The sequence below is a fragment of the Danaus plexippus genome, chromosome 2 (genome assembly GCF_018135715.1).
Source record: "Danaus plexippus chromosome 2, MEX_DaPlex, whole genome shotgun sequence".
Classification (NCBI taxonomy): domain Eukaryota; kingdom Metazoa; phylum Arthropoda; class Insecta; order Lepidoptera; family Nymphalidae; genus Danaus; species Danaus plexippus.
In genome coordinates this window covers 5,779,470-5,806,454 of record NC_083537.1, presented here as the reverse complement: position 1 = coordinate 5,806,454, position 26,985 = coordinate 5,779,470, and the positions used below count along the sequence as shown (strand labels likewise).

Below are 26,985 nucleotides of genomic sequence, written 5' to 3'. Positions count from 1 at the left end.
TTTTAGGTGAAATATGTATTTAAAAACAAGACTCCTGTATGTTTAGCACAAATTTACATATAAGGCGTTGTCCGTTTCTCACTCAACAACCTACGTTAAATTCAAATGAAACTAATATATTTCGGATATATTACGCGGATTTTTTTTTTAAACTACATAGTCCCGACGTTTCGGTTACTTTTCAGCAACCGTGATAACGGGCAGAGACGGGCGGAGTAAATTATTTTGATAAGACTTAATACCGTATTTATGTAAATAGCTCTCCAATAAACGCTTTAGGAATGCCAATTTTTAAAAGTTGTAAAATGGATATATGTAGTATGTTATAAGATAACCTATATAAGATACACAATTCCACCATATATTATTTTGTTATATCTCAAATATTTTAGTCAGCGTTTTCGTTAAAAGCTCTCAGGTGGCTCATATTTTCCCGAAATCGTCAGCAAATATCGTCAATGCACACACAAGTAAATACAAAAACTTAACAAATTATATATTAAAACCTTCCTCAAGAATTACGCTATCGAGTGGTGATAACTGTTTGATAATCCGCGCAGTAGTTTCCGTTTATTGCAAACAGACAGAGAGACGGACGCGGCGAGGGAGTTTGTTTTTTAATATTTTTAATATGTATATATATATATATATATAGATAGATAGATATCACATATTTATCTATATCGGTAGACACTATGTTATACACACTCCATTTTGAATTTGACACTGACATTAATTTTCTTGCAGAAGGAATTTAACTCGTGAAAGAGTAATATATATCCTTTTTTTTTCTAGTTTTGACAGCCAGCTCAAACATTCTTCATCATTTATCCTAGCATTAGATACCAATTAATTTTAATAGATTATTAATTTAATTTGAGACTAAAAATATAAAACGCTAATAATATGCCTCTACTTACATAGATTGAAACCTAATACTATGATAGATAGTAGTAGAAGGAAGACAGAGACGAAACCTCTCAGCATTCCATGGATTCACCGTGCGATGCCGGGTCCATCGTATTGGAAGGAGAGGAGGTTCAACAGTGCCTGGGACCAGCAACCCAGTTGTAGGTTAAAGGTGCCCCTGTCTAACAAGCTTTAAATGCGTTTACCTCCAACGTCCAAGCACCTCCCCATCTAACCAAATTAGAGACAAACCTACTAGGGCTGCCTTCGACGCACATTCCAAGAATGAACTGATTTAGTTTTGGACAGGCCCAAATCATTTAGTAGGTTGTAGAGAGATTTGGCTGTTGAACCTCTCGCTCCTACTTATACCGCGTACAAAGTTACAACGAACCTATTCTTAGTGAGTTCTTTAGTGAGCTCGTAATACTTGTTGACCTTGATGGCATCGTCATGGGGATGTTGGTTTTCCAAGGAACCGTGAGCTCTAATATATTTTTTTTTATGTGAAAGGTGACAAACGAGCAGACGGCCTACTTTATGGGCAGTAGTCACCGGCGCCCATGGACATCCGCAACAGAGATGTTGCGGATGCGTTGCCAACCTTGGTTATTAAGGGAAAGGGATGGGTGGAAATAAGGAAATGGCAGGAAAGGGTGTTAACAGGAAAAAGGCAACCGACTCTCTCACTCATCGGACGAAACGCAGTCGTTAATGACTACTTCACGCCGATCTTCTATGAGAGGGTGGTACTTACCCGGTCGAGCCAGCCCATGTTCGAGCTATAGTTACTTGACCACAGCTGGACTCTACCACGTATAAACCTTGTACCGTGTGTCTTGCTACCGAAAGACTAACCACTTCAAGCATGATTTCTAAAACCCTATTGTGACGACTTGAGTATCGACCGCTATCCAGGAGTACCCTACATCCCACTAGCAAGTGCTTAGCAGTTCCAACAGCCTCCCCGCAGATGTAGCAAGTTTTTCGTACCTTTACAAGCGATGTAATAACGTCATCATGGGATATCCCCAGGATATGTCTCTTGGAAACTCTTAGGTGTTACAATACCGACTCTTTAAGTTATTGTTTATCTGTACCCTTATACTTCCCTTCGTTAACAAAAGTAAATAGTTCTCTGAAAAATTTAAAGAAAAATTGCAGTTATTTTTAAGTCACCTAGACAATATTTCTATTTTTGTGTTTTTGTCTCATATGTTATCTATCTTACTCAGCAATAATACAACTTTAACATTTATATAGTACTAATAAATGCAAAACATGTTTTGTTTTAACATTTCCTTATAGAGTTACATTTCCAAAATTCCATTAATTGCTAATCATTTATATTTACAAAGTCTTTAAAATTCACAATGTTTGATAACTAACTAACCAAAACATAATTGACTAAAAAGAATTCCAAATAACTGTATAGAAAAAAATATCCTAGATATTTTAAAAGTATCCCTCACGATTCGTTGAAACCAAAAAAGATGTTTCATTGCCGGGCTGTGTACCTATATTTTTGCATACCAATCTTTTTTTGTACCTTATTATAAATTTCAACGCAATATTGTATATTTATCTTCAACAAAATTCATTCTCGTGTACAAATAGTCCAATACAATAAGAAACATAGTGTTTTGGACGTTTTAAATCTTGGTATTACATGATACATGTAATTTTCGATAGCTGAAGCGCAAAACAAAGAATTTTTTTTTAAGCGCATATTATACCTAACATGGATAGAGGAATGTCTACTCTAAGCTCCTCCAAACTGGTTTTGGTGCAAGTCTTAAAACGAGGTGAGGATATGAAGAGCCGATATATTTTAAAATGAATGCTTACAGCAAACATGATTATTAGTGTTGGGGACAAGTTTATTTTGAAATTCTGTATATGCTTTAAAGTATACGATAAATAAACTTTGTCCATTACTATATAATATTGCTTTTTAATCTTAAAATAATTAAATACTTTCTAAGAAATGGATGAATTACATTCTTTCGATTCATTATTAAGTTTAGATTAATAAAAAAAACTTTATATTTATTAAAATATGTGTGCCTATAGCAATAAAAAAACTACGATAAGTAATAATATATCGTATATATTTTTAACTTATTCCATCAAATAGAAATTTTTAATAATTTTTTCCTAAATCGATGTCACATTTTTATGAGTATACAACGAGTTATATCCAAAGACACTCCAATCCGTTGTCCGAAATTTTATGCAAAGCTGTATACCGTCTAACCTTTCTGTATAAGAATGCTGTTGTAAATAAATTCATAATTTTGAAGATAGCTTTAAACTACATTATACGTTCCATGCAAAACTTTCTCAAAAAATGACAATGTAAGAAAAAATATTTTGAATAAAACCGTAGTAAATCCTCACTCAATACCATAGACTCAATTTGTGTAAAGAAGAGATGTTATGAAATATGCATTACTCTTTAAATATAGTCTCAAAGCGAAGCTCGAATTTGTTTAAACAACCAAAGCACTTGTTTTGTATTACTTATTTATTCTTCCAGGGACAAATCATTTACTGTGTTGCTTCTAATGCGGTAGGTACTATGAAAAAATATCCCCTTAACTCTTTAATAGCAGCAATTCAATATAAAGTATATATAAAAATATATATAACATGAGAATGTACTTGCTCAATTAATAACGAAAATATTCAAACATGGTGATTTATATACAATGAGTTTTTTAAATATTCTACCGCTATATCAGGTCTTTTATATGTTCAATAATCTTAGAACAGATAAATTTTATGTTACCTTACTATTATATCAAAGGTGGGAGAAACCATATATCGATTGCAGATATCTATGGGTGACGGTGACTACCTTCCATCAAGTAGACTTTGGTATAAAAAAATACACATATCAACAAAATCAAAGTTAAGGTTTTTTTAATAGGTACCAATTTCCTCCCGTTAATACAAATATTAAAAAAATTGCCAAGAAATCGTAGGTTATTAAATTATTATAAAAGATATATTTCTTGCTATTGAATTGCCCAGTTATTTATATATTAAATTAATCACATTTTCTCGTTTTATCTTCTATTTACTTAAAAATCTTGAACGTGTGAAATACGCTGAGTATTTTTAGAAATGGTGACGGTGCTTAAAAAACTATATATACGTATAAATAAAAAATGTATCTTTAATGAAACACAGCATTGGAATGACAGATAATAATTAAGTATAATCAATATTCATATAACTTAACATTTAAATCTTAATCTTCTATATGTAAGCACAATTCAAAAAAAATAACAAACGAACTTTTCACAGTTAGGAATCATTATTATTGTATAACTATTTAAAACATAATCAGCTATACAAAAGTATACATGACGTTTCCATGACAAAAAATTAAAAAATTTTAACATATTCTTGTTAATGTATTACGAACATTTATGTTTGTTTACTTTTTATACGATAATTTTTTGAATTCAGTTCTCATAAACATATTACATTTTGTCAGTACTAAGAGACCAAAGCACTGTTCAAGTGTATTTTTTTTGTGTAGACATCGATAGAGTAAGAGAAGTCTTTCTCAACACTTTGTCAATAGGTGATAAAGAATTTCCTATTTTTTGAGGACTTCAGTTGGCAACGTGCCGTTGGTGTATTTGAACGCTTAGCTGTTTATAAAATAAGTCACCTTCAAAAGTTGTAAATTATTCAACTAACACTAACTTTCGTATGGTAATCGTATTTATTTTTTATATCTTACAGTATGACTAGACAATAATATTTAGTATTCTAATTTTGCAAAAATTAACACAAAAATATAATTTTACAATTAAAATAAAATTTTAGCACAGTAGTAGATATCTTAATTACTGCAAAAATGTTTAAAAATTTGTAATCACATCTACATTACAAAACATATTTGAATTATCTTCTACTATAGTGTTATTATTCAACTATCTAAATAGATTTTGGTCATGAATATTAATAAAAGAATCATCACATGATTATTTAACAAACCCCAGTTTTTACATTATTACTCCGACAGCCATTCCATTAATCATATTTTAAATATATTTAAAGCCACGAGAAGAGCAATACTTTTAATAAAGTTATTTATATATGCGAGTGCAAATACTTAACAACAAAATTTATTTAAGACGTGCTAAATTAAACCTTAAGCGTATAATAACAAGATCTGTATACAGTCAGACAAAATACTAAATCTGTTTGATATTATTAGGTGTGATCCTCAAATTACCACGTTCGTCAGAACTGATAGTCCGAGATAGAAAAGTTGATGAAGTCCTCCCTGACGATGAAGTAGCGTTGTTCTGAGTATTCGGCTTTTCCATTCCTGTTATATTAGTTAGAATTAATAACGTTTTCTATGACATATTTCAGTAATGAATATAAATAATGTGCCCATCTCTAGTAGGAAAGTAGCAAAACAGCAAAATATATTAATATGATTATAGACGATGTGGTATTAGTTGAAGCTGGATAGATGTTATCCTAATTTTAAAGTTACAAGGTACACCTTATTTTAAGCACCACTACACATAGCGAGAATTATTAAATTTCTAACACCAATATAGTAATAACTACGCCCATTGTAGTATTGGAAGTTAGAATTAGTTGAAAACGACAATATTAAGCTAGGATATACTTGTATCAATCGGTGTCGGGGATGAACCTGTAAAAACATACCTCATTACGAATTCGTTCAATAAAATCATAATTCAAATAAAAATATATATTTTGATTACATCCTCCTAAATGCTTACTTAAATATTAATTCAGTGTAATAAAATTGTAGCAAAACCTGCTACAAAGGTTTCTGACCACAAATTTATATTGTAAAATAGTAGTCGTTATTTAACTCGGAAACAGTCACGATACATAGATAGTGAAATGTTAAAGATATCAATAATTTGGTGCAACTTTCGCAATAAAGTTTAAGGTAAATATAATAAAATCAAATCTTTTTTTATATTAAACTCAGAGATAAGATATAAGTACTCTATCTATAATCAGCATCTATATTATTAAGTATAAATAGCGCAACACCTGATGCGTCATAGCAAACCGAACGCTTTGAAATTCCCTATCACGTAGACATACATTATTCATTGCTTCCAAGAATTAAATTAAATAAGAACTAAACATTATTGTTCTTTAAACATAAAATGTATGTTTCAAATTATTTTATCTAACTATATCGCTTTATAAATATACAACAATAATATACTATAATAATCATTCATAACATTTTATAAAGAATTAAAATGAATGGCGTTGTTGAAAATGTAATAATATAAAATGTAACTTACCAAGCCTCTTCCGGATAAGGTAATATAGCTTCGGTTTCACTACAAGTATAAGAAATATAAAAACTCCTTGCATTTCATTAATAAGATCCACTATATTCCAAAGCCATTGTGGTTGTGAGACTAACGTTGAAACTAGCTCCGACACCCAACCTGCACCCATTACCACCCACAGCTTCCCAGTTAGAACGTACCTAGAAAGATATTTTAGAAATTGTTAGTAAAATTACCGAAATTAAAAAGTTATTATCGTTTCCTGGCTAGTTGTTAAAAGAAACTGTTTAACTCTGCTAGAATTTATCTTATGTCATAAACTCGTAATCATGTTTGAGTGACTGAATGTACGGATGTTTGTTACTATCACACGAAAAAACTACTGAATTGTTTCTGATTTATAAGAATTGAGAGTAAAGTGTGAATGTCATCCAATACTTATGTCTTAATACTTAAATAGAAAGCGGTGTATTGCCTAAAATCAGCTTTTTAGTAACATGTTGGGAAGGTATAAACGAGTATTGATTAGAAAGAAACGATTTCTATAAAATGTAGCTTAATATCACCTATCAAAGGTCCAGACGATACGTAACACTATAAAATTAACAATTAACACGGTGACCTTTTATATTAAGTGAAACAATATACGATCGGCCCCATTTTATCCATAGAGATAATAATCGAATACAGCTTTGTAAGTAGATTTAAATAATAAAATTCGTTTGCGAAACAAAATTTGTGTATACAATGTGGTTTATCTTTATTTTCACAACCTTATACAATCGAATCGATAGTCAAAAATGATGGAAACAACGTCTATTTGATACAGAATTATAAATTACTTTATAAGATACATACATTTGGAAACAACTCTAATAAAATATGACACATTAAGCTAGCAAGAGTAGAGTCGACCATAAACAGAACAACAATAATGGGCCGTAAATTTAACATGGTCCCTAAGGCTTCTAATTATTAATTATGATGTATTGTATGCAATACGAACACAAGATAATAGAAGCATTTATATTAATGAGGATAATCTTAATGTATTTTATAACGTTAATAAGTCAAATATAACATAACTTTATTTACTTCCCTATTAAGCAATTACGGTATGAAAATAACTGTCCAGCCATTTAGCCTCACAGTCAAAGATTTGTTATTTATATAAATAAAAACTGCTTCCCACGGCCTAACAAGAGCACGCAGATGCTATGGATACATTAAACAATGTCTATTATCGTTAGACTTTGTATAATTCTGATATATAACCTACGTCATGCAGTTTAACAAAAATCTGTTAGGAATTCTCTTTGTCCATTCTTCGATGCTGTCAAAAAATAGCAAAACAATAATATTCAGAAAAATTAATTTAAACCTACTTTGCTCTATCAATCCGAAATCTTTTTTTTGCTCGGTCACCAACCGACCCGGCTTGGAGGCGATGAACCTCTGACTTCACTTGAGCACAATGCCGGGCAGTGAGCAGCCACAGGATGAAATTAGTGCAAGTCACCACACCCATTGGAACCACGAAGAATATATAATGTGGCCAATCTGATTCCGTGTTCTGTGCTATAAACACCATAACAAAAATATATTAGGAAGATACACAACAATACATACAGATCTTTGAAATAGCAAAGGTGTTAAAATTATTTGTCAGAAACTTTGGAAACCCGAAAACATAAACATACAAATGTGAAACCATATGGTTATAGTGTAGTATATTTTTAAACATGACACAATGTTGTAATATCATTATTATGACCAATTAATCGTTTTAGTGATTAATGTTTATAAATAAAACAAATGTCTTTTTGATAATATTACTAATCTTATCTATTTTAATCGAACAATAACAATTGTTTCTTTTTAAATTCAATACTGTCGCAATAGATTTTTTCACTTTAAAAAATCGATTTCAACGCATCAAATAATGATCTGCATTATACAGTTATAAAATCGCTTATGAAGAAAAACTTAAATTGCATATTACCCTTATAGTGTATAAATCCCACCTGAACCAAACCAACACGACATGGTTCCAATTTCAGCATCAAGGAGATCAGACACAGGATATTTATCCAACAGATACATTGTCACCGTTAGCAATATTGTCACGCTCCATGCGTACAGAGAATACCACAAAAACCGCCGGCGTTCCGAATGAGACTTTCGAAGCGGCTTTACTGAACGGATACTCCTGGTAAAAGAAAAAAAACTCAATTTAATTATTAATACATCAATACACTTGATATTAATGACTATCACCTAAATAAAATAATCTAAATCGTACATAAGGGAACATCACTGACAGATTAAGAGGTAGCAAATTTGTCCCAATTATATTTGTCAATCTATTTTTAGTTAATCACAACCTTATAACTTGCATTATATGAATTTAAGATTATCGTTAATTATTTTCTTATCTTTAACATTTAAACGATATCCATTAAACATATACAGCTTTGTATGCAGATACTTAATGTAATACTAATATTACTTAACATAACGAGTTATGAGTAAAACGATCATTGTTAAAGCGTAAATGTAAAGAAACATTTTGAAGGACAATAATAACACCACTTGGATTTAATAATGTTGTGTTTATTGTTTTAAATATAAACCATAAATACTTCCAATAGTGTAGATATTTTTATTTATAAATTAAATGGAAAGAAAATGTAATGATTAAGATGAATACTTATTCTTAAAGAAAATTTTCTTTGAAACCTTTTTTAAAAAAAGGGTTCTCAATATTTATAGACAGACAAACTGAGAAACAACATACATGCATATTGATGAAACAATTAAAAATAATAGGTTAAACATATATCTTTTATTTAGCGCCACTAACGTCTATGTGTTTTTATTTTAGAATTGCTTAAAGCTGAATCCAATTTTTAGTTATCTTTTTAAACTTTGGTACAGTACATTATTTTCTTCTTTATGTAACATCAATTCGATCTCATCAAGATCTATTTGAGGAATGATCAGAAGTCTCATATTATCCATACGCTTATATTCATTGTTATTTAAAATGTATTACGACCTTGACCTTATGTTGAGATATCAACAGCAGTTACAGGATAAAAAATCCACGTCAGTTAACGGAACGCTGCTTACCAATAACCAAAAAAAGATATTAGAATATTGTTTAGGAGTATGCTATGTCAGAGATTTTTTATGTTTTATTGTTATCGTTATACAATTTTCTAATCTTTTTTATCCCAATAACTTCCTGTATGTCATCATATTGTAGTGATAATATAAAATATTTGCCCATAAAAATATATTATACAAACAATGAATTGAAAAATAATTTGTCTAAAAACTTTGCAACTTTCAGTTATTACTTAATTATCAAATGAGTGCACATATAAACCTAGCCTTAACTAAGTACTGAAGATAGTGTTTTGTAATTTCTCAAATAGAATTAGTTTTGATGAAATTTTATAGCAAATCTATCCAGTTTTCTAGACCACAATTAGTTGTTATTATGGTGTTGACATCAATTTTACTATCATCCGCCCACAGCTCACGGCAATTGACTAGTTAACGATTGGAAAAGCTCCGAGATAATAATCCGATAACGACAGATAAAGAAGTAATGAAGCCGTGGCAGTTATTGGATAATTATAACCGCTTGTACGAATACAAACATAGTATACTTATAATAAAACCGGGGCTTACCTGCTACATGTTTAAGACGTCGTTATTATAAACACTTGGACGCCGACTCTAACGCTTGTTTTATGTTGCAGTATAGATCATCAGCTATATTTGGATTTGCGTTTTTGTTTCAATTATACAATAACATTACGCCTTGAAACTCCCTAACTGACGTGAATGTTAATTACCGTCCCTCCCACTTTATGGCCTAATATATAAAGTGATTGTCATTGCTTAATAGTGATCTGCCAATCCTACAATTAATTTGTCATTTAATTGAAACGTGATATTAAATAAATTGAAAATGTTTTTGTCGTTAACAATACGGAATTGAAGTTATATAACTTAAATTAGAAACCACTATTTGCTGGGACTGTAGACTCTACAGTGTAGAGTAATATCTTTTTTGATATCATTATTTAATTAAAATATATATTGTTATTTACCTGGATAACTTTATAACAATGATAATAAAAATTAGGGTAATTTTATTTGACCAAAACTAAGAAATAAGTAAAATAATAAAAGTCGACTTTAATAATAAAACAATCAACAGAAATAATTACATATACATAATGTAAATGTAAATAATTCTGATTAGATTACTTCAAAGCCATTATCGTTTGTTACATATTACCTACAATCAATACTTCTAGCCTAGATTAGCAGTGTCACACCAACTATTAACGCCAGTAAGCCATAATACAATTCATAGAACATACGAGTACCTAAACAGGTGACGGGCGATGATTGAAAATATCATATTAGCAAGAATCTTCCACGCCCTAGTCTTTTATTACCTCCAATTAATCGAATAATGTAATTTTCAATATTAAAACAGCAAAGTGATATTTTGTCATAAGAAAATCATAACGAATTTTCTGAATATCTAATACGTACATATTACGATTCTGAAAATGTAAACTATTTGAAGACATAATTCTAGTACGTATTCATCTCAAACGTTTTAGAACTACAGTAACTTTTCTCTGAAACTGTTCCGACAAATGTTAATGTAAACATAAACCGCGTAACTAGAAAAAATGGCTAAAAATTACAACAGTGTTACAACTAATTTACGCTTCCGAAATCACGTCTGCGTTGTACATATTTATAGACGATCTAATCAAAACATATGTTTCCAGTAAGTGTCATAAATCATAAAATATAATAACAGCGGCTCTTAAAGTAAATACGGGCCCTGGAAATGAAGCGATCTTAATTTTTAAAGAAAATCTAAATTCTCATTTGAAAATGTAGACAAATAAAAAACAATCTTTTTTGAATTTAACGATTGTCTGCAGTTGTACTAAGAATTCGGCAAAACTTAGATTTCAATTAAAATTTCGATATTATATTCCTTTGAAATTATCTAAAAAAATATTGTAATATAATAATTGTTAAAAATGTATAAATTTTAAAAAATAACGTACTTTAAAATATTTACAGTGTATAATATACGTCTTCGGCGATGCGTGTTTTCTTGAACTTATGAAAACTTTATTCCTATATCAAACAACGGGGATCATCGCCTATGAACCAGTAATAGATAAAATAACAAAAAGATTTCCATGACTCCATTCAAAAGTACAATTATATGACTTGTATATATTTTAATCATATTATTATGAATTTAAGCTTAATTTTACAATAAACAAAATAAATCTCACCCAAATGTCCACCAGATGTCGAAGCACATGACGTTGAGCCAAGCAAATGCCGCTACAAATCCAAAATATATACCATAACCTGAACAGTAAACAATTAAATTATATATTAATATAAACAAAACACTTAAATCTCATCTCAGATAGTCATTTACCCTAATTTGACAATAGAAATTACAATCTCTACACAAGCGTCTGTTCAAAATATATTCACACTTTAACAACTACACATATCGCATTTGTATTTATCATATTTGAGAAGATAAATGGAATTATAATTTGGATTTTTCGATTCAAGAACATCATAAAATAATAATGGTTTGTATGCAAAACTTAACTATGTTTTACATACAAGCTTGTTTCTAAACTTTTATTATTTCAAAGTTGTCATCTTGTAAGATATACTCGTATTTTCATAAAATTCTATCGATGAACAATAAGTGCTAATATTAGTTAAATCTGTGCCTCAATATTTTTCTGGTCAATATTTAACATAATGTTGAAACAGACAAAGCAGACGTTGTGTTATTCAAACAATAACGACGTGTAAACTAATCTAACTCACAAGTGATGTTTTACCAGTTACGTCATCACAGATATTAATTTTGTATAGAAATATTTAGGCAAAAAAATATGATGGCACAAAAAAGAAATAACATCGACGAATCGGATTTTATACTTACCTAGCATTGTACAAATATTTGTATCAGGAACAACGCTGTGTTGAACTCTTGCGAGGCAGGTGAAAGCTAGCAGCATCATGCTCACGTGACAAATAAGAGTTTGTCCATGTAAATTTCTTAACTCTGGCAACATGATGTATACCAGCAATGTGAGCGCTAAACATACGCTTGAAATTGCTATAATCTGTTAATAGATAAAAATAAATATATTATAAACATTGAATATGTATTAATTAGATTAATATTATGCTTAAGCCTTAAGGCCGACTGTTTGTTTATTTATTGTTTACGACTGTCTTACTATTATTATAAGAAAATTATTGCAAGTAGTTTAACATTCTCTAATTATTCAGTCTTTTATTAATAATTAGAATAAACTGTTTTCACAATATTATTCTTGATTCGTTCTCCTTTTTAAATTCCAATATTTTAGACTAAAGCAACGTTTAGCCTAGATACATTTATAGACGGAGGCCTCTCCTGTAACAGCAAGTGTACTGTGTCGGCTTATTTGCCGCTCTATAATGAAAGAAACTAAATATATAAAAACTCTGGTCTAATAAAGATTTTGAACTAGTAAAATATTGCAATTGTATCAAAGCGATTGAATTTAAGTCTTGGTTGGATTATTTTTTCTGTATTTCGTTTTACACTTTACTCTTGTTTACTTTTACATATGCGTAGATAAAATATTCCTAGTCATAAAATTAGTGATTAAACAAACTCATCCAATTTTAATTATATAAAGCGAAATGCTCATATGAGTATTTTTATTTACAATTATCAATCAATCCATCACTAAAAACTCCTTAGTGATCTCAATCTATTGGCAAACCAAATGAGCAAAAAACCAATTTATATACCTTTATAAATTGCAGATCCCAACATAAAATTCAATTTACATATATAGTGGGAACGTTATGATAATCCCACACACTAACAAAATCAATGCTCTGTATAGAAATATCTTGAAATATATATATATGTATAAAAAAAAGTTCTTCCGTTTGTATTTTTTTCTTATTATATATACGAGTATATACGCATGCACTAAATCAATAATGTGAACACAAGCATTAAAAAAATTCGTAAAGCTAATAAAATACTTTAATATATTTTTGAGCTGTATGATTTTATTTTCCTTTTTATTTTATGTATCACAGAACATAAATAAATCGCAGATTATTTAACCGCATCTTTCTCTCAGAATTTACATGTAATTTATGATATTTTCTTCTGCATATAAATAAATATGACTACGCAATTTCTTTTTCTATATTAAACTAGACAGAGATAAACATTATTAATGATGTTTGATGAAATGTAACGTTTTAAGTATCTGAAAATCTATCGTTGGTTTGAATATTACTGTTTATTTACAATACATTTCGAAATTATTCTTTTTTTTAATAAATCGCACTTCAAGAAATCTACAGTAATAAAATGAAGTGTATTTATAAGCTTACTTACTATAAATGATATGCGGAAATCTTTTGGTTCGGGGTTTGCCGGTATGAAACAGAGTACGGCAGTGACGAGGACGTCTTTGGTGGGACAGTCGCGACGATCGAACATCTCAAGGCAGTACTGGTTTGTGAGGAGAGTCCCAGTCTCCAGGTGAGCGTCCCTCGTCATCCAGTGCACGTCTTGAGGGACTGATGTATTTAAGGCGTACCTTTTGTGGACGCAAGTCAATCCAACCCTTACACCCATAACATCTATAAGAGTAATCAGTTTTTACTTTTTATACATTAGGAAAAGTATGGTTAGACAACTTAACTTACGGTAGACAATACAGTTTCTCACTAGAATTCAATGAAACTTTCATTATTAATTGCTTATAATAAGTATAATTTTTTTAACTTTGTTGTTATATCATTTAAATGAAACTAGTATTTTTCGGATAAACTACGCGTGATTTATTTTTGTAAAAAACTACATACTCCCGACGTTTCGGTTACTTTTCAGCAACCGTGATGACGAGCAGACGAGATGTGTGATATGTTATTTTAATTGTAAAAATGGGTATTGGTATAAAATTATCGCCATTTAAAAATAAAATACTGCTTTTGCTTATACATTATTAGCCCAATAGAACCTTGAAAATCAGAACTCGTTACAAAGATTTGCAGAACTATTTTAAAGGTTTCTTTTATTAATATGACACTTTAACTAATATAGTGTCTGCTATATTATTAAAACGTATATAAAGTTTTTATAATAAACGGTTTAGAAATATTAATATAATAATTATAAATTATACACTATGCATTATAGAAATGCCATCTTTATATTTATTAATTAGGTCCATTTAATACCTTTAAATGAATTTTAATTAGTATAGTTGAAAAATATTAAAAAATATCCAGGTGACACCCTGAAACCTGAACGCACCCCAAGACACTTATTACCCCTTTGTTACTTTTAAGGGTTGATTGAAAAATAACTATTACTTGCGAAGTAATGAAAAGGACAATTCAAGAATTACAAAATTCGCTAATTTTTATTAATATATTTTCTTAATCAGCCGATTATTTTTTAGTAGAAATTTAATTTATAGTCTGTTGAATTTGTCGATATGGCAATTATAGTATAATTTCATGAAAATTTTGTAAGCTATGCATAAAAAGGTAATATTTTTTTATATGATGTAATAAAAATTATAAAAGACTGTTAGGGAAAAACCTGATTTCTTTGACGATATGAAAAAGGCTACCGGTTTAGTTTTAGTATTATTTTCCTTTACGTAGATAAAATAAATAACTCTAGATATGAGTTAAGATACTTGTAGTTTCCCCTTATCTAATTGTTTATAATGAAAACATTTGTAAAATAAAAACATAACTATATATATATATATATATATAATGCTATTAAACTTAATTCCCGATGCGTATAATTTTATCAGAAAGTTATATCCATATAAACAATATATTAGTAAATATAAATATCTATTTGATTCTGCTTAAAATGATTCAGTAGTTTAGTAACAATAAACACGTCAACATTCACAAAAAATCTCAATCGACTGCTACCGAATAATTTTAAAAAAATCCATTGAATCTACATGCCATATATAATTTTTTATTTATAAACATTAAACATTTACACGTTAACAAACTTTTTAGGCTCCGATAAACACGTCTTTTGTTATCGAGATACGATTTAAGCTTTAGATAACATAATATAGGATTTAGGAGAGTTTAGATTATTTAAAATAATATATATTATACGATATTGACAGGGGGAAAATAAATTTGCAAGCAAATATTTTTTCAATCGGAAAATTTTAGACATAATTTCAACTCACCAAATAAATCGTTAAATTTTTCTTTTAGGGGGTCCAAATAAGAAGATATATTGTACATGACATCCGGATCATCGTTAGGCACGCAGGCACTAGCTAAAGTGCCACAGTGCCGTGGCCTAAAGTGTTGTCCTGGTGGACAACATTTTCTCACACAATAAGCATTTAAACTATCACAGTTATGAGTGCACACTTGAGCCAATAATTCTTTCCCTCCGTATTTCTCCTCCAGACACCATTCGTCGGGCATGAAAGTTCTTCCATTTAAACCATCTCTACTGAATACATTTAAAGTACTGCCATCTATAGACAAATTAAATTTTTCTTCGGTCAGCTCTACAGTATATTCATTAACTTTGCAGGGAAGTCCATCACTTATTTCATAAATACTTCCTTTGGATCGGTCTGACTTCAAAAAAGGTGACTGAATGTCATTTACTGCATCTTCGCTTATTCTGCACTCATGATGTTGTACATCAAATTTTTGTCCTCTGGGACAACATTTCCTTACCTGTTGTATTCTTAGATGCGAATTTGGTATGACTGATACATCACTACGATTGCAAACTAAAACTACTGACTTAGGGACGCTTTGTACCAAGGTACCATTAACAACTTCAGCAACGAGACGGTCATAACAGTTATCTGCCAACGGAACTAATTCGTCTCCAGCAACTATTGTCGTCATTTGTAAATCACGACAATCTAATGGAATTCCGTGATTAACCTTAACACTTTCGCTCACATACAGTGGTTCACTGTTTATTTTAAACAAATTTATTGAACCACCCCTATCAACACATTCAAAATATTCACTTATAGTTTCATTGAAGTCCAACACTTTAACCAAATTTTGACCTCGTGGGCAACATTTTCGAAAAACATTGTCTACATCACTTAGATCATTTGAAAAGTCTGCACTAGTTGCTGTGAAAAAAAATGCACTTAATAGTAATAAAACCGGCATTGTTGACATAATATCCTGATACTTATTTAAGAAACAAGTTCATTTACAACTGGTGGAATACTTCGATCAGTACGGACTGCATGTTTGTTTGACGATTTTATATGATACGTGCGCTGTAAGTCGCCAACGACGGCTGAATGAAGCCGGCTAAATAGAACGCCTATGATGAACAACGGACCAGTAGCGGGAGGCTGCAGCGCCCTTGAAGTCGTTGACGCCACTATATTACACTCCTCCCAACTGAAAAAGCATTCCCGGAACTTTTATATTCTTTCTGACAAATTAATTTACCTATTCGAATTACTGCTCATAAAATTTTGACACAAAATGTCCTGGTGTATTTAAACTAAGTGTAACGCACATAAATATTTAATCAACTGAAAGCATAATGCTCATGCCTTCAGTAAAACGTAAGATATCAGTGACAATATTGTTATTCAGGCCTTATCGCCGAACGCCGATAACCGACATCAATCTGACGGTCGATTTCTTAGAAGGTAATGGTATCGCAACAATATAAATTAATAGTAAAATTTATATTTATTCAATTAAAAATACGTTACACAGATGTTATGAAGCGATTGTGTTGGTTTTAATCAAATAGTTTTTTGTTTTCAAAGTGCATAAACATAAGTAATAAAGCTAATAAATTCTGTACATCCCTTATAATAATTTATAATGTGAAATTTATTTACAAATATTTCTATTGAAACCAAACATCTTTTTCAACTCAGCAATGTGTAGTTTATGAATTAATTATTTCCAACATGAAAATATCTCTTGTTAGATCTATGTTTGTGGTTCCAAAACAATAAATAGAGTCCTATAAATATAATATAGTGTAGTATTAGACATTAACTTGGTTAAAGGGTGAATCATTTCTTAAAGAATAATAAAAAAATACGTATAATCTCTTTAAATGTAGACAAATGTCATTTCTTAACCGATAATAATAATAAAGCAGAATGATTAAGACATTGGGCAAAATAAAGACAAAAAAATAGTCTGTCCACTTACGATTTCAAAAATATATTAATTATATCATGAACAATATATACCTAGTGTTTTTTCATTACGTAAGATTAAGTTCAATTTTTATAATGCTTTAGTACAGTAATATTTATATTAGTAAAAGCGGAACAGTTTATAATACTTTAGAATACTTTTTAACATAATATTAACAACGTGTTATTTATCAAAACTTGTTGAATCCTGCAAAATATAGATAAAGTAAAAGCACGGTTACGTATAACCAAATATATACATATTATATAATAATATAATATATATATTATATAATAATAAAAAAAACGTATACCTCGTACTTCAAATTTATTATTTTTTACAAGTTTTAAGATAACAATAAAAAACTCAAGTAAGTTTTTCAAAATAATCTTTATTTACACATAGTCACATAATATACATAGTTGACTCGGAAATTGGCACATTTGTTGCAATCATTTACAAGAAATACAATTGTGAGTATTACACGTATCACTAAATACATAATCACTCAGTCTAAGTAATTAATTATTACAATTTGTACGAACTAACATCTACTTACATTTAGAAAATATAAGACAAGCATCGACGTATACAACATAAGGTACTTTATTCTTTTTTTATAAAAAACACAAATTCAATTTCTTATAAGAATGAGTAATAATTTTATGAATAAGGGTGAGAGCTGTTCTAGATTTAATGTCAAGTCAACGATAAATGTTAATATTAAATTTAAAACACATAATTCGTTCATAAAAGTGTTAAATTATGGACAGCCTACTTAATATTCATGCACGACTAGTTTTGATTATCAAAAACTAATACTTATATTAAAGAATTAATGGCATCCACAGCTCTTAACAACCATGTTTTTGTATTTTCTTAATATCACATTAGAATCGTCTGTGTAATACAAAACTGATATAGGGGAGAGTTTTATGGGAGCACATGACGGCTTCGGCACCTGGAAAATAAATGACAGTAAGAAAAATGTAAATAATTTCAAAAATATTAGGCACGGTTGTGGGTTTTTCAATCATATGAACATAACTGGATGAATTACGATGAAATTTACTAAATCGAGAGTCATGGAAGTCGCCTTCCCCCAACGAAAAGCTACTAATTTATAAAACCGAAGGAACTTATATAACCCAAAAGTTATCATTCTCAAAATCTTATATCTATTTTGATATAGAATTTGGGCCTTAGTGTAAAACTAGAACGTAAATGACTGTCAACCTGTGTGGGATTCAAGAGATGAACTAATGTCTGTACGATGGCGTGATTAGTTGCGTTCTTGTGTGCGTTGAGAGGGAAGTTACATTCACCGCTACAGTAGAATGCGCCATATCCATCTGGTGCTATGATCCAATCCTTTAAACAAGTTACATTATTTATAAGTATCATACATACAAACTTTTTTACAATAATTATCACCTATATTATGAGTTTCAATAATGTTTTTGTTAATATGTCGCAACTTAAATGCTTAAGATTGGAATGTAATTTTATAAAACAATCGACATAAATTTTTAAACAGAGAAAAAATAATTATAATATTATAAAATTCTTTTAAAAAATTAATTGTGTATTTTAAGATATTTCTTCTCAGAATAAGATATTTCGTGTCTGTCTTCAAAGTCTATATCTGTGTTTACTCACCTGCCATTCCAAATCTTTGAAACTAACGTAGAGCGTTTGAATTTCGCAGCTCCGGCTAGTCCAATGTGACGTATCTAGACAAATAAACTAAGGTCAAACTCTACTTGTAGATATTGTTTGATTTTTTTTTTTAATTATATTCATACAACAAATTAACTGACAATAAAACTATTTCTAATAAACATGCTAACATTCACCTTTATCTTATCTCATTATAAACAGTCACGATAGAAGAGCGCGTTTACAAAACGCCATTTTTTTTAAAGCATGGTTAAACTTGTTCCATAAATCGTTATTACGTCTATACTTGAGTAATAATGAACAAAACGTTTTGTACCTATAGATCTTTGTGATATCAATTTAAAGTCATACACATAGATTTTACAAAATAATCCTACTCATATAAAAATTTTGTATATAATAAATATAAAACAGTCAATTAATAACATAAAAATAGTCCGTTACTTTATGCTTTATTTAATTTAATTGAAAAGTAAGAATTCATCTCTTAAGTGTTATACATGGATGTTATTAGAATACAATTTCTTTTTATCTCCCAGTCATACATAAAAACTTTTAAATTACCCGTGAGGGGATTTCTCAAATAATTTTCCGAGTAACCATGATTCCGCCAGCGTCTTGCTTCACGTTTCTTTCTCGCACCAGAATCTGTGCTGCCGAGCTTAGGTCCGTTCTTGAAAAAAGCTACCATAAAAGGTTGTTTAGCCTCAGTATTATTACCATGGGTCTCCTGTATACCGATATCTTCTGGTTTGACGTGTCGTTCTGTAAAATATTAACAATATTCCTGTTATGAATTTCACGTTCCTAGTCTATTCTTTATCGAAACAGTCGCTTTGACATTATTTATCGATACACTATCTTCGTTTATTCACCTGGCTGCGTATGTGGGTGAAGAGTAATGAAAAATCCATTGTTATCCGCCGGAGCTCCAAGCCATGTAGCCAGAGCACTCGTTACGTTAAACTCCAGCCATCCTTCAGATGCGGCACTTGTATTCACCGCAGCAACTTTTTCCATTTGAAGACCTCTAAAATCAAAATAAGTTGTGTTTAATAAACTACGATAATAAAAAGAGTTTACTAACTTTTAAAAAATCAAAGAACATGCTGATTTTTAGAATCTACGAATAGGATAATAGTACTTAAAAATTATGTTATATGTCGGACAGTGTATGGAGACGATTTGTCGAGAACCTCCTCTATATAAGTAAATGTATAGATGGAGTTTTAATTATGTATTATTTCTGGATCTGTTTTATAATAAAGCGATAGGTACCCTAAGTTATCCACACTAACGATCCGATGTGCAACAACAGTGTATAAAGCTGTTGGATCATCTGACTGAGTCGCGGCTTGATGCAGACGAAGCTCTGCAGCCAAGAGAGATGAAGCGTCGCCGGGCGCGCTGGCAACATCAAACCATACATGCCGGCCGTGACCATGACGAAGTGACCCCATGTGGTGTTCTGAAAATTTTCCCAAACAACCGGTTATTCTTGACTCATATAAGGTTGTTTAAGTTGGATATACTTACTATAATTAATATTGACAACATATTGACTATTCAAGTATAGCGTCTGTGGGATATTGGTATTCATAATGGCGTTTTAGTAAATGGTAAAGAACAGGTGCCGAGCGGTCACACGAGCTTTGTGTAATACAACACCACATGCACGTGTACATTATATCATTAGCGTATTTTTTTAAATGATAGGTATAAGCTTGATCAAAGGAATGATATTTACCCGTGGATTTATTATTTTCTAGCGCTAATTTAAAAAATCCCTTTATTTCTGTTCAATTTATTTTACAAATTAAAAATTAATTTCTCATTCCAAAGATTTTAGATATTTCTACGGTTAAATACAACCACTTCGTAATGACTAACTATTTGTATATTGATTATCCCATAAATAACAAAATTCTTGTTAAAAGATTGCACAGGTAGAAAAAGGCTAATGACTACAAAGACGTAAAAAGGTCTTTATTATGGTCTAGTCCATTATATTATAACGAGGTCTTTGATTCTACCCTGCTGGCGCCGTCGTTCTAAGTAATGATTTACTGTAGCCGGTGTTGCTTAGAAGGGACTGCTAATTTTTACCTGCGGACTTATCGATAATGTAAGTTTCTAGTTTTTCATTTTTTTTTTCAAATGAAGTGCGTTAAGTAGTTTAATGGAATGGTTTTTAATACGTTTTAAAATATTTTTAACAGAAAAATTTATAACTTAAAATTTTTTTAGGTGGCAGTTCCGTGTCTAAATTTACTTAGTTATATGTAAACTTTATGGTTTTCAGTACTTATTTTCCAAGTATTTTACAAATAACATAAAAAAGTGCGAATAATATAAAATGCTTTTAATGCAAATAGAACTAGGACAAGAACATTAATATTAATCTGTTTTATTTTAAATAAAGTTTAATTTTAAACTCCTTTTATTAAAATTTAACATTTTATTACCCAGATCATAAATTAAAAGTAGTTAATTTACTATTTACTGTACTACACTTTGTAACTGATAAAGCTGAACATAAATAACTTTCTGAGAAAACACTCGTTACGTATTTTGTTACATACGATTGGTATTTTAATAAATACTATTAAAACAAACAAAGAAGACACTGTACAATTCTTAACAATTATGACTTACTCTTGCTCTGGAATGTCATAATAAGATCGCTCTCGTCAATTGCATGTTGCTCTTCACCAGAAAGAGCCATTTCGGAGCTACGTGTTGGACGAGCTTGTTCATGTTCTTCGGCAAGTTGTTTGTAAACATCTAATAAAAAACTTGGTGCTGATCGGTCCAGTGGCGGCGCTTGGGTACGTCTCGGCCTCTCTCCGAGCCCTAAAAGCTCCAGAATTTCATGTTCAACTACTTGCCTTTCATGTCGCGTCATAGAATGGTGTATCACCGTCTGATCTACACCATTATCTATATACAACCCGGAAAGAGCACATTCACATTCAGTTACAAATAACACAAAACTTGCAAGAAGAAAAATCATCTCCGTGCCGGCCATGTTCATAAAAAAACTTATTGTGTACACTGATTCCTTTAAAGCGCCCACTCAAGTGGCGACTAACGAGTGAGACGACAGCGAATATTCACTACTGCCCAGAGAGCAAACCGCAGACCGCAGTCACAGCCACTGAACCTGCCCACTCAAGGTAGGCCGCCGTCCGCCGACCGCCGCGCTCGCCGCAGCCCCCCCTCTCCGACCATACATTAATTTACTAATGTAAACAATGATGCCGCGGTTGTGCGCATTCGCATGTCTCGATCAGCTTGGAATTTCCATCGCAAAATGCGGCATATTTAATAATCTGACCCTATACCAAGATTAGTTTATCCTATATACAAATTTTAATGTTTTGGATTATATTCATATCATTAAAAAGCATATATTTTTTTAAATTTTAAATTAACTGTTATCAATTTTTTTTCATCATCGAGTATATTATCTACTAACTTTTACCCGAGACATCGTGTCGTCCTTGCAGGAATAAGTTTAACACTAATTACTTAGTTAACGTTTATCGTTAACTAAGAAAATAATTTTTGCAGATTTGAATTTTTTGTTGATCATTACTTTCTCATTATCAACTACTAAGACAGGGACCTAATCGTTACTAATGTTTTCATACCATACATACATACATACCAGTATGGTGAATAGGAAAGCTAATAAAATATCGTTATGAAATAAACTTTGACTTACTTTAGACTTTCATTAAAAGTCTGACAAGCGATAAAGAAAATATTAATTTAGGTGCTTAAAAACATAGGTACATATACTGGTAACCAAACCTGAGGAAATGTGTGTTATTCTGCTTCTTATTAACTCATTTCAACTTTTTTATATCAGTTAAAGTTATGAATTTCCTGCTGTCCAATTTTTCATGAAGACGAAGTTTGTATTCGTTGGACTTTTGATTACTATGGTGTTAAGACATACCTCCTTTTGATAAACTTAAACAATTGCCAGGTAGACGGTTAATTGTTACAAAATGTCACCAACAATTAGTCATCTTGTAGGCAGAGGAAGCAGCCAATTAATATCCCACTTAAGTGCTAAAAACTAAAAAATTCTTTACAATTCTTTTAAGACATAAAAAAAATTCCACAGCAACATTCTAAAACAAATAAACCTCCCATCGATTCCATTGCATCAAGATCTGTACTTTTTTATATTATGTAGAAAGTATCCCGCGATGCCTCATTAAGTATTAAGCTCATAAAAAGTTATGATTTAATTTTAAAAAATATTGATAATATTAACACTTTACTTCAGATATTAGTGTATTTATAAATATGCTTTTCTAAGTAATGTTACAGACTACTGAAATAAGGATTTCTTAAAAACTTTTATAATAGTTAACTAGTTGGATAAATTAAAACGTTGTTTTTCTTGTCACAATAATATTCTATTTATTTATATTAAATTTGCCTAAATAAAAAAAAAACCATGTTACTGGCCGTAAATACCACTTAAATTCTGTTCAATATGCAGATCAATAAAAAAATATAATAAATATTAATTTAGAAAGTAAATGGAAACTTCATATTATTTTCCAAACAAGGTTCATACACAACAAATAAAGTAACAACATATAATTTTAATGAAATATAAGAATTTTGACCGTGTATACCAACTACTAATAAATCGGTTAGCACAAGCTTATATTTTTTGATAATCTATAATTCTTCATACACGCCATCCCTTAATTAACTTTACACATTACAATCAGTTACACGTAAATTTTTCATAATATTAGTACATAGATTTACAATGACTAAAATCAAGAGATTTTGTTGGGCCCAAAACAGCTTTGATATATTTTTCATGGAAACAAATTACTACTTGATATAAAGGAAAGTCAGATCATGATTAATAATTATCATTTTATTCAGCCTAATTTATAAATGGAGTTCACATACACATTTTGAAAGCTTCTAATTTTTTAATTCAAGTAACACATCAACATTAGCAAAATATTCCATGATTCCAGTGCAAATGAAGCCTATGGCATTACAAAAATCTTGAAACTAAGTAAATACTATCATGTGTATAGAATAATGAACGAAAAAGTTGTGTAAACAATCCATATGTGGCATGCATACAAGTGTGTGATAATGCTACAGATCAGTACTCTGGTTGTTTTATATTTACATATTATTTCAGTTTTCCTGTTTCAAAATATATAGTTAGAACTGTAAACTAAATATGTTAAAGAAGAAATTAACATGCAATTAATAAATTCATACCAAAAATAGTTTTATAGGACATAGACATCGCAGGAAAAAAAACATCACCTTTATTGACCTTACATATATTTAATTATTATAAGACATTTAATACAAAATCAAAGTAATTCAAATAACTTTGTTACAATGAAGTATAATTAAAAGTGCACTTACAATATATTTTACATTTTTCATATCCATCATAATGTTTTCAACACAAATATAGAATCAAAACATATCTGAGTTTTTGTATTCCTTCTCGATATACTAATGCGGTTCATGTGGGTTTAAAACAGAAATATCCTTTACTAATGGATATACCCATGAGTAACAATCTAAGTCATAACAAATAAAACTAACATTTCTTTACTTTTACAACTTACATTGAAATCGTGCATACATAATTTTGTTTTTAAACATTCCGTTCGACATAAAAAGGTACACACTTTATAATTTTTTTATATAAAATGTATAAGAAAATGTCTCTGGTATTTATCACCTAAAAATTATTCTAATTATAATTATTCTTACCACGCATTTAGGAAACAACTATTTCACATATTTTTCCATAAATTTCTTATGGAATTCTGACCTTAAGGAATCATTAATAAATGTATTCCCTTTTTTGTCTGGTTCCGTTCTAGCACAGTTTTTAAATACGACATCATCATCCCACCTCCTCTTAACCTGTAACAAACAAATGATATACCCTAATGATGCAAAAAAAAATCAAAATAATTATATTTTTAAATAATTTTCCATATGAAGATGTGTTGTTACATTTAACTACAACTATGTCTTACCTTTAAGTCGTTTTTTTGTGCTGCTGAGGAATAATTTAACAAAGGATTTCCAGATAAAATATTTTCCATTCTTATCCTTTCTTCCTCTTGTTTCTTCTCAGCTTCCTAAGCATAAATTTAAGTTAAAATTACTCAAATTCAACATGGAAGAATATTTTCACAAAGTTGTATTAAAATAGATCTATATATTATTACACAATCCAATAATAATTAATAACATTGAGTATGTTTCTATCAATTCGAGTCCTGACCTTAAAGTGTTTCATTTAAATGAATAAAACTCGTGAAAGTCTTAGATCTTAAAGTGTTTTTCCTCTACACATGCCATCTTTTATTACCATATTTCAAGCCTCATAAAATTACTACTCTTTCTTTATATGGAACCAAACAGTAAAATAAAGTTTCTCCCTTAGAGGGTCCACATGATTTTTTTATAATTGCAATAAAAGGCCATGAGAGTTCTTTGTATGAATTATTGAAAAATAAATAAAATGAAAGTATAATGCAATAATAAGCAATGTGTGCACAATATTTTAAAATAAAAGTTGAACATTCAACTGTTCCATATTAAACACAAAGATGATATACAATAATTATATAAAAACAACCTTTTTGGCTTGCTCAATGGCACGCTCCTTTTTAATTTTGTTAAGTTCGGCCAAAAGCGCAGCTGTATCATCATCTGAGTCATCGGAATCAGACGAATCTCCTTCAAGTGGATCGTCAGCATCAAGACTTGCAGCTGGGACTTGGTCTACTTTAAGTCTCTTAACAGGTGGTTCTACTTGTTTCCTAGAACTAGGCCCCTTAATTTCTTTTTCTCTCTCGTCAAGTTCCTTGCGAAAATCACGTGCACGCAATTCTTCTGTGGTCCCTTGACCTTGCTCCCTAAAAAAAAAACATTATTTAATTCAATAATATAAAAATTTACAAATACTAAATTCGTGTAAATTACCTACCTGTATTTAAGTTTGGTATGACCTGGAAGATCCCTACTAGAATACTGACGTGATATAGCGCTAAGATCTTTTTCTCCTCGTCCTGTGCCACCCCTTGCGGGATCAAAAGTCGGTCTAGCAGCTGTCGTCATTTTGAAGAGAAACCAGGAGGTACTAAATAAGTTAAAACTTTATCGATGTGTATCAGGAAAAGCTCGTTAACCTTTTTATTATAGTTACAAAAACCAAATAATACAATCACAAATGTCAAAATTCCAAAAAGTGAGCCTACCTTTTCCTACAGATATATATAAAAAACGCTAATGCATAATATGGTTGACAGCAATAATTCGCATTTTAGTTATTTTTAATGACGTAGTTGAATATTTTAATTTCAAATGAATAATTTCCTCTGTAAAACAATTTCTATTATCTAGGACCATGAACTGAATTATAAAAAGGTATCAGTTCAAATGTATTAAAAAAACTAACTTCTTAATCAATTATCCAACTAATTATTCTAAAAATGAAAAGAGTAAAGATTTTTTTAAAGAATTTTGTATCAGTAACATAATTCCTCATAATTAGCTTTAATGTTAGTTCTACAGTGAAGTATTTTTTTTTCCTGTGATATATATCCATTTCTAAAGCGGAATTTATTTAATGCCTGTTTATAAAATCATATCAATAAATAAAATTTTCTAACTGTTCTTCGTCATATCAATGTAATATAATTATTATTTTCATCCACATATGAATCCATGTTTTTCTTTCTAT

The 26,985-nt window shown here is 30.1% G+C and overlaps 3 protein-coding genes across 5 annotated transcripts; all 3 read right to left on the bottom strand.

Annotated features, from left to right (window-relative positions):
- Window positions 1-3,003: 3,003 nt before the first annotated feature.
- Window positions 3,004-16,898, bottom strand: LOC116765284 (G-protein coupled receptor Mth2-like). 2 transcript variants are annotated; one of them, XM_032654722.2, is made up of 9 exons: window positions 15,566-16,895; window positions 13,726-13,973; window positions 12,256-12,439; window positions 11,576-11,654; window positions 8,252-8,436; window positions 7,613-7,805; window positions 6,237-6,427; window positions 5,573-5,599; window positions 3,004-5,260 (listed from the first exon to the last, which is right to left on the bottom strand). In XM_032654722.2, the coding sequence occupies exons 1-9, from the start codon at window positions 16,536-16,538 to the stop codon at window positions 5,124-5,126; spliced, it is 2,217 nt and encodes a 738-aa protein (XP_032510613.2). In that variant the 5' UTR covers window positions 16,539-16,895; the 3' UTR covers window positions 3,004-5,123. The 2 variants fall into 2 exon arrangements, with proteins under 2 accessions (XP_032510613.2, XP_032510614.2); XM_032654723.2 differs by lacking the exon at window positions 5,573-5,599 and having other exon boundaries at window positions 15,566-16,898.
- Window positions 16,899-17,905: 1,007 nt separating this feature from the next.
- On the bottom strand, window positions 17,906-22,392 carry LOC116779854 (protein 60A). The gene is made up of 7 exons (XM_032674357.2): window positions 21,870-22,392; window positions 20,493-20,682; window positions 20,090-20,244; window positions 19,779-19,979; window positions 19,194-19,267; window positions 18,771-18,905; window positions 17,906-18,495 (listed from the first exon to the last, which is right to left on the bottom strand). The coding sequence occupies exons 1-7, from the start codon at window positions 22,246-22,248 to the stop codon at window positions 18,370-18,372; spliced, it is 1,260 nt and encodes a 419-aa protein (XP_032530248.1). The 5' UTR covers window positions 22,249-22,392; the 3' UTR covers window positions 17,906-18,369.
- A 2,145-nt stretch (window positions 22,393-24,537) lies between these two features.
- LOC116765254 (protein CWC15 homolog) lies at window positions 24,538-26,641 on the bottom strand. Of its 2 annotated transcripts, XM_061522412.1 has the most exons (5): window positions 26,501-26,641; window positions 26,230-26,382; window positions 25,879-26,158; window positions 25,271-25,375; window positions 24,538-25,154 (listed from the first exon to the last, which is right to left on the bottom strand). In XM_061522412.1, exons 2-5 carry the CDS (start codon window positions 26,358-26,360, stop codon window positions 25,017-25,019), a joined length of 654 nt encoding a protein of 217 aa, XP_061378396.1. In that variant the 5' UTR covers window positions 26,361-26,382; window positions 26,501-26,641; the 3' UTR covers window positions 24,538-25,016. The 2 variants fall into 2 exon arrangements, with proteins under 2 accessions (XP_061378396.1, XP_032510569.2); XM_032654678.2 differs by lacking the exon at window positions 26,501-26,641 and having other exon boundaries at window positions 26,230-26,494.
- Between the last annotated feature and the right edge of the window lie 344 nt (window positions 26,642-26,985).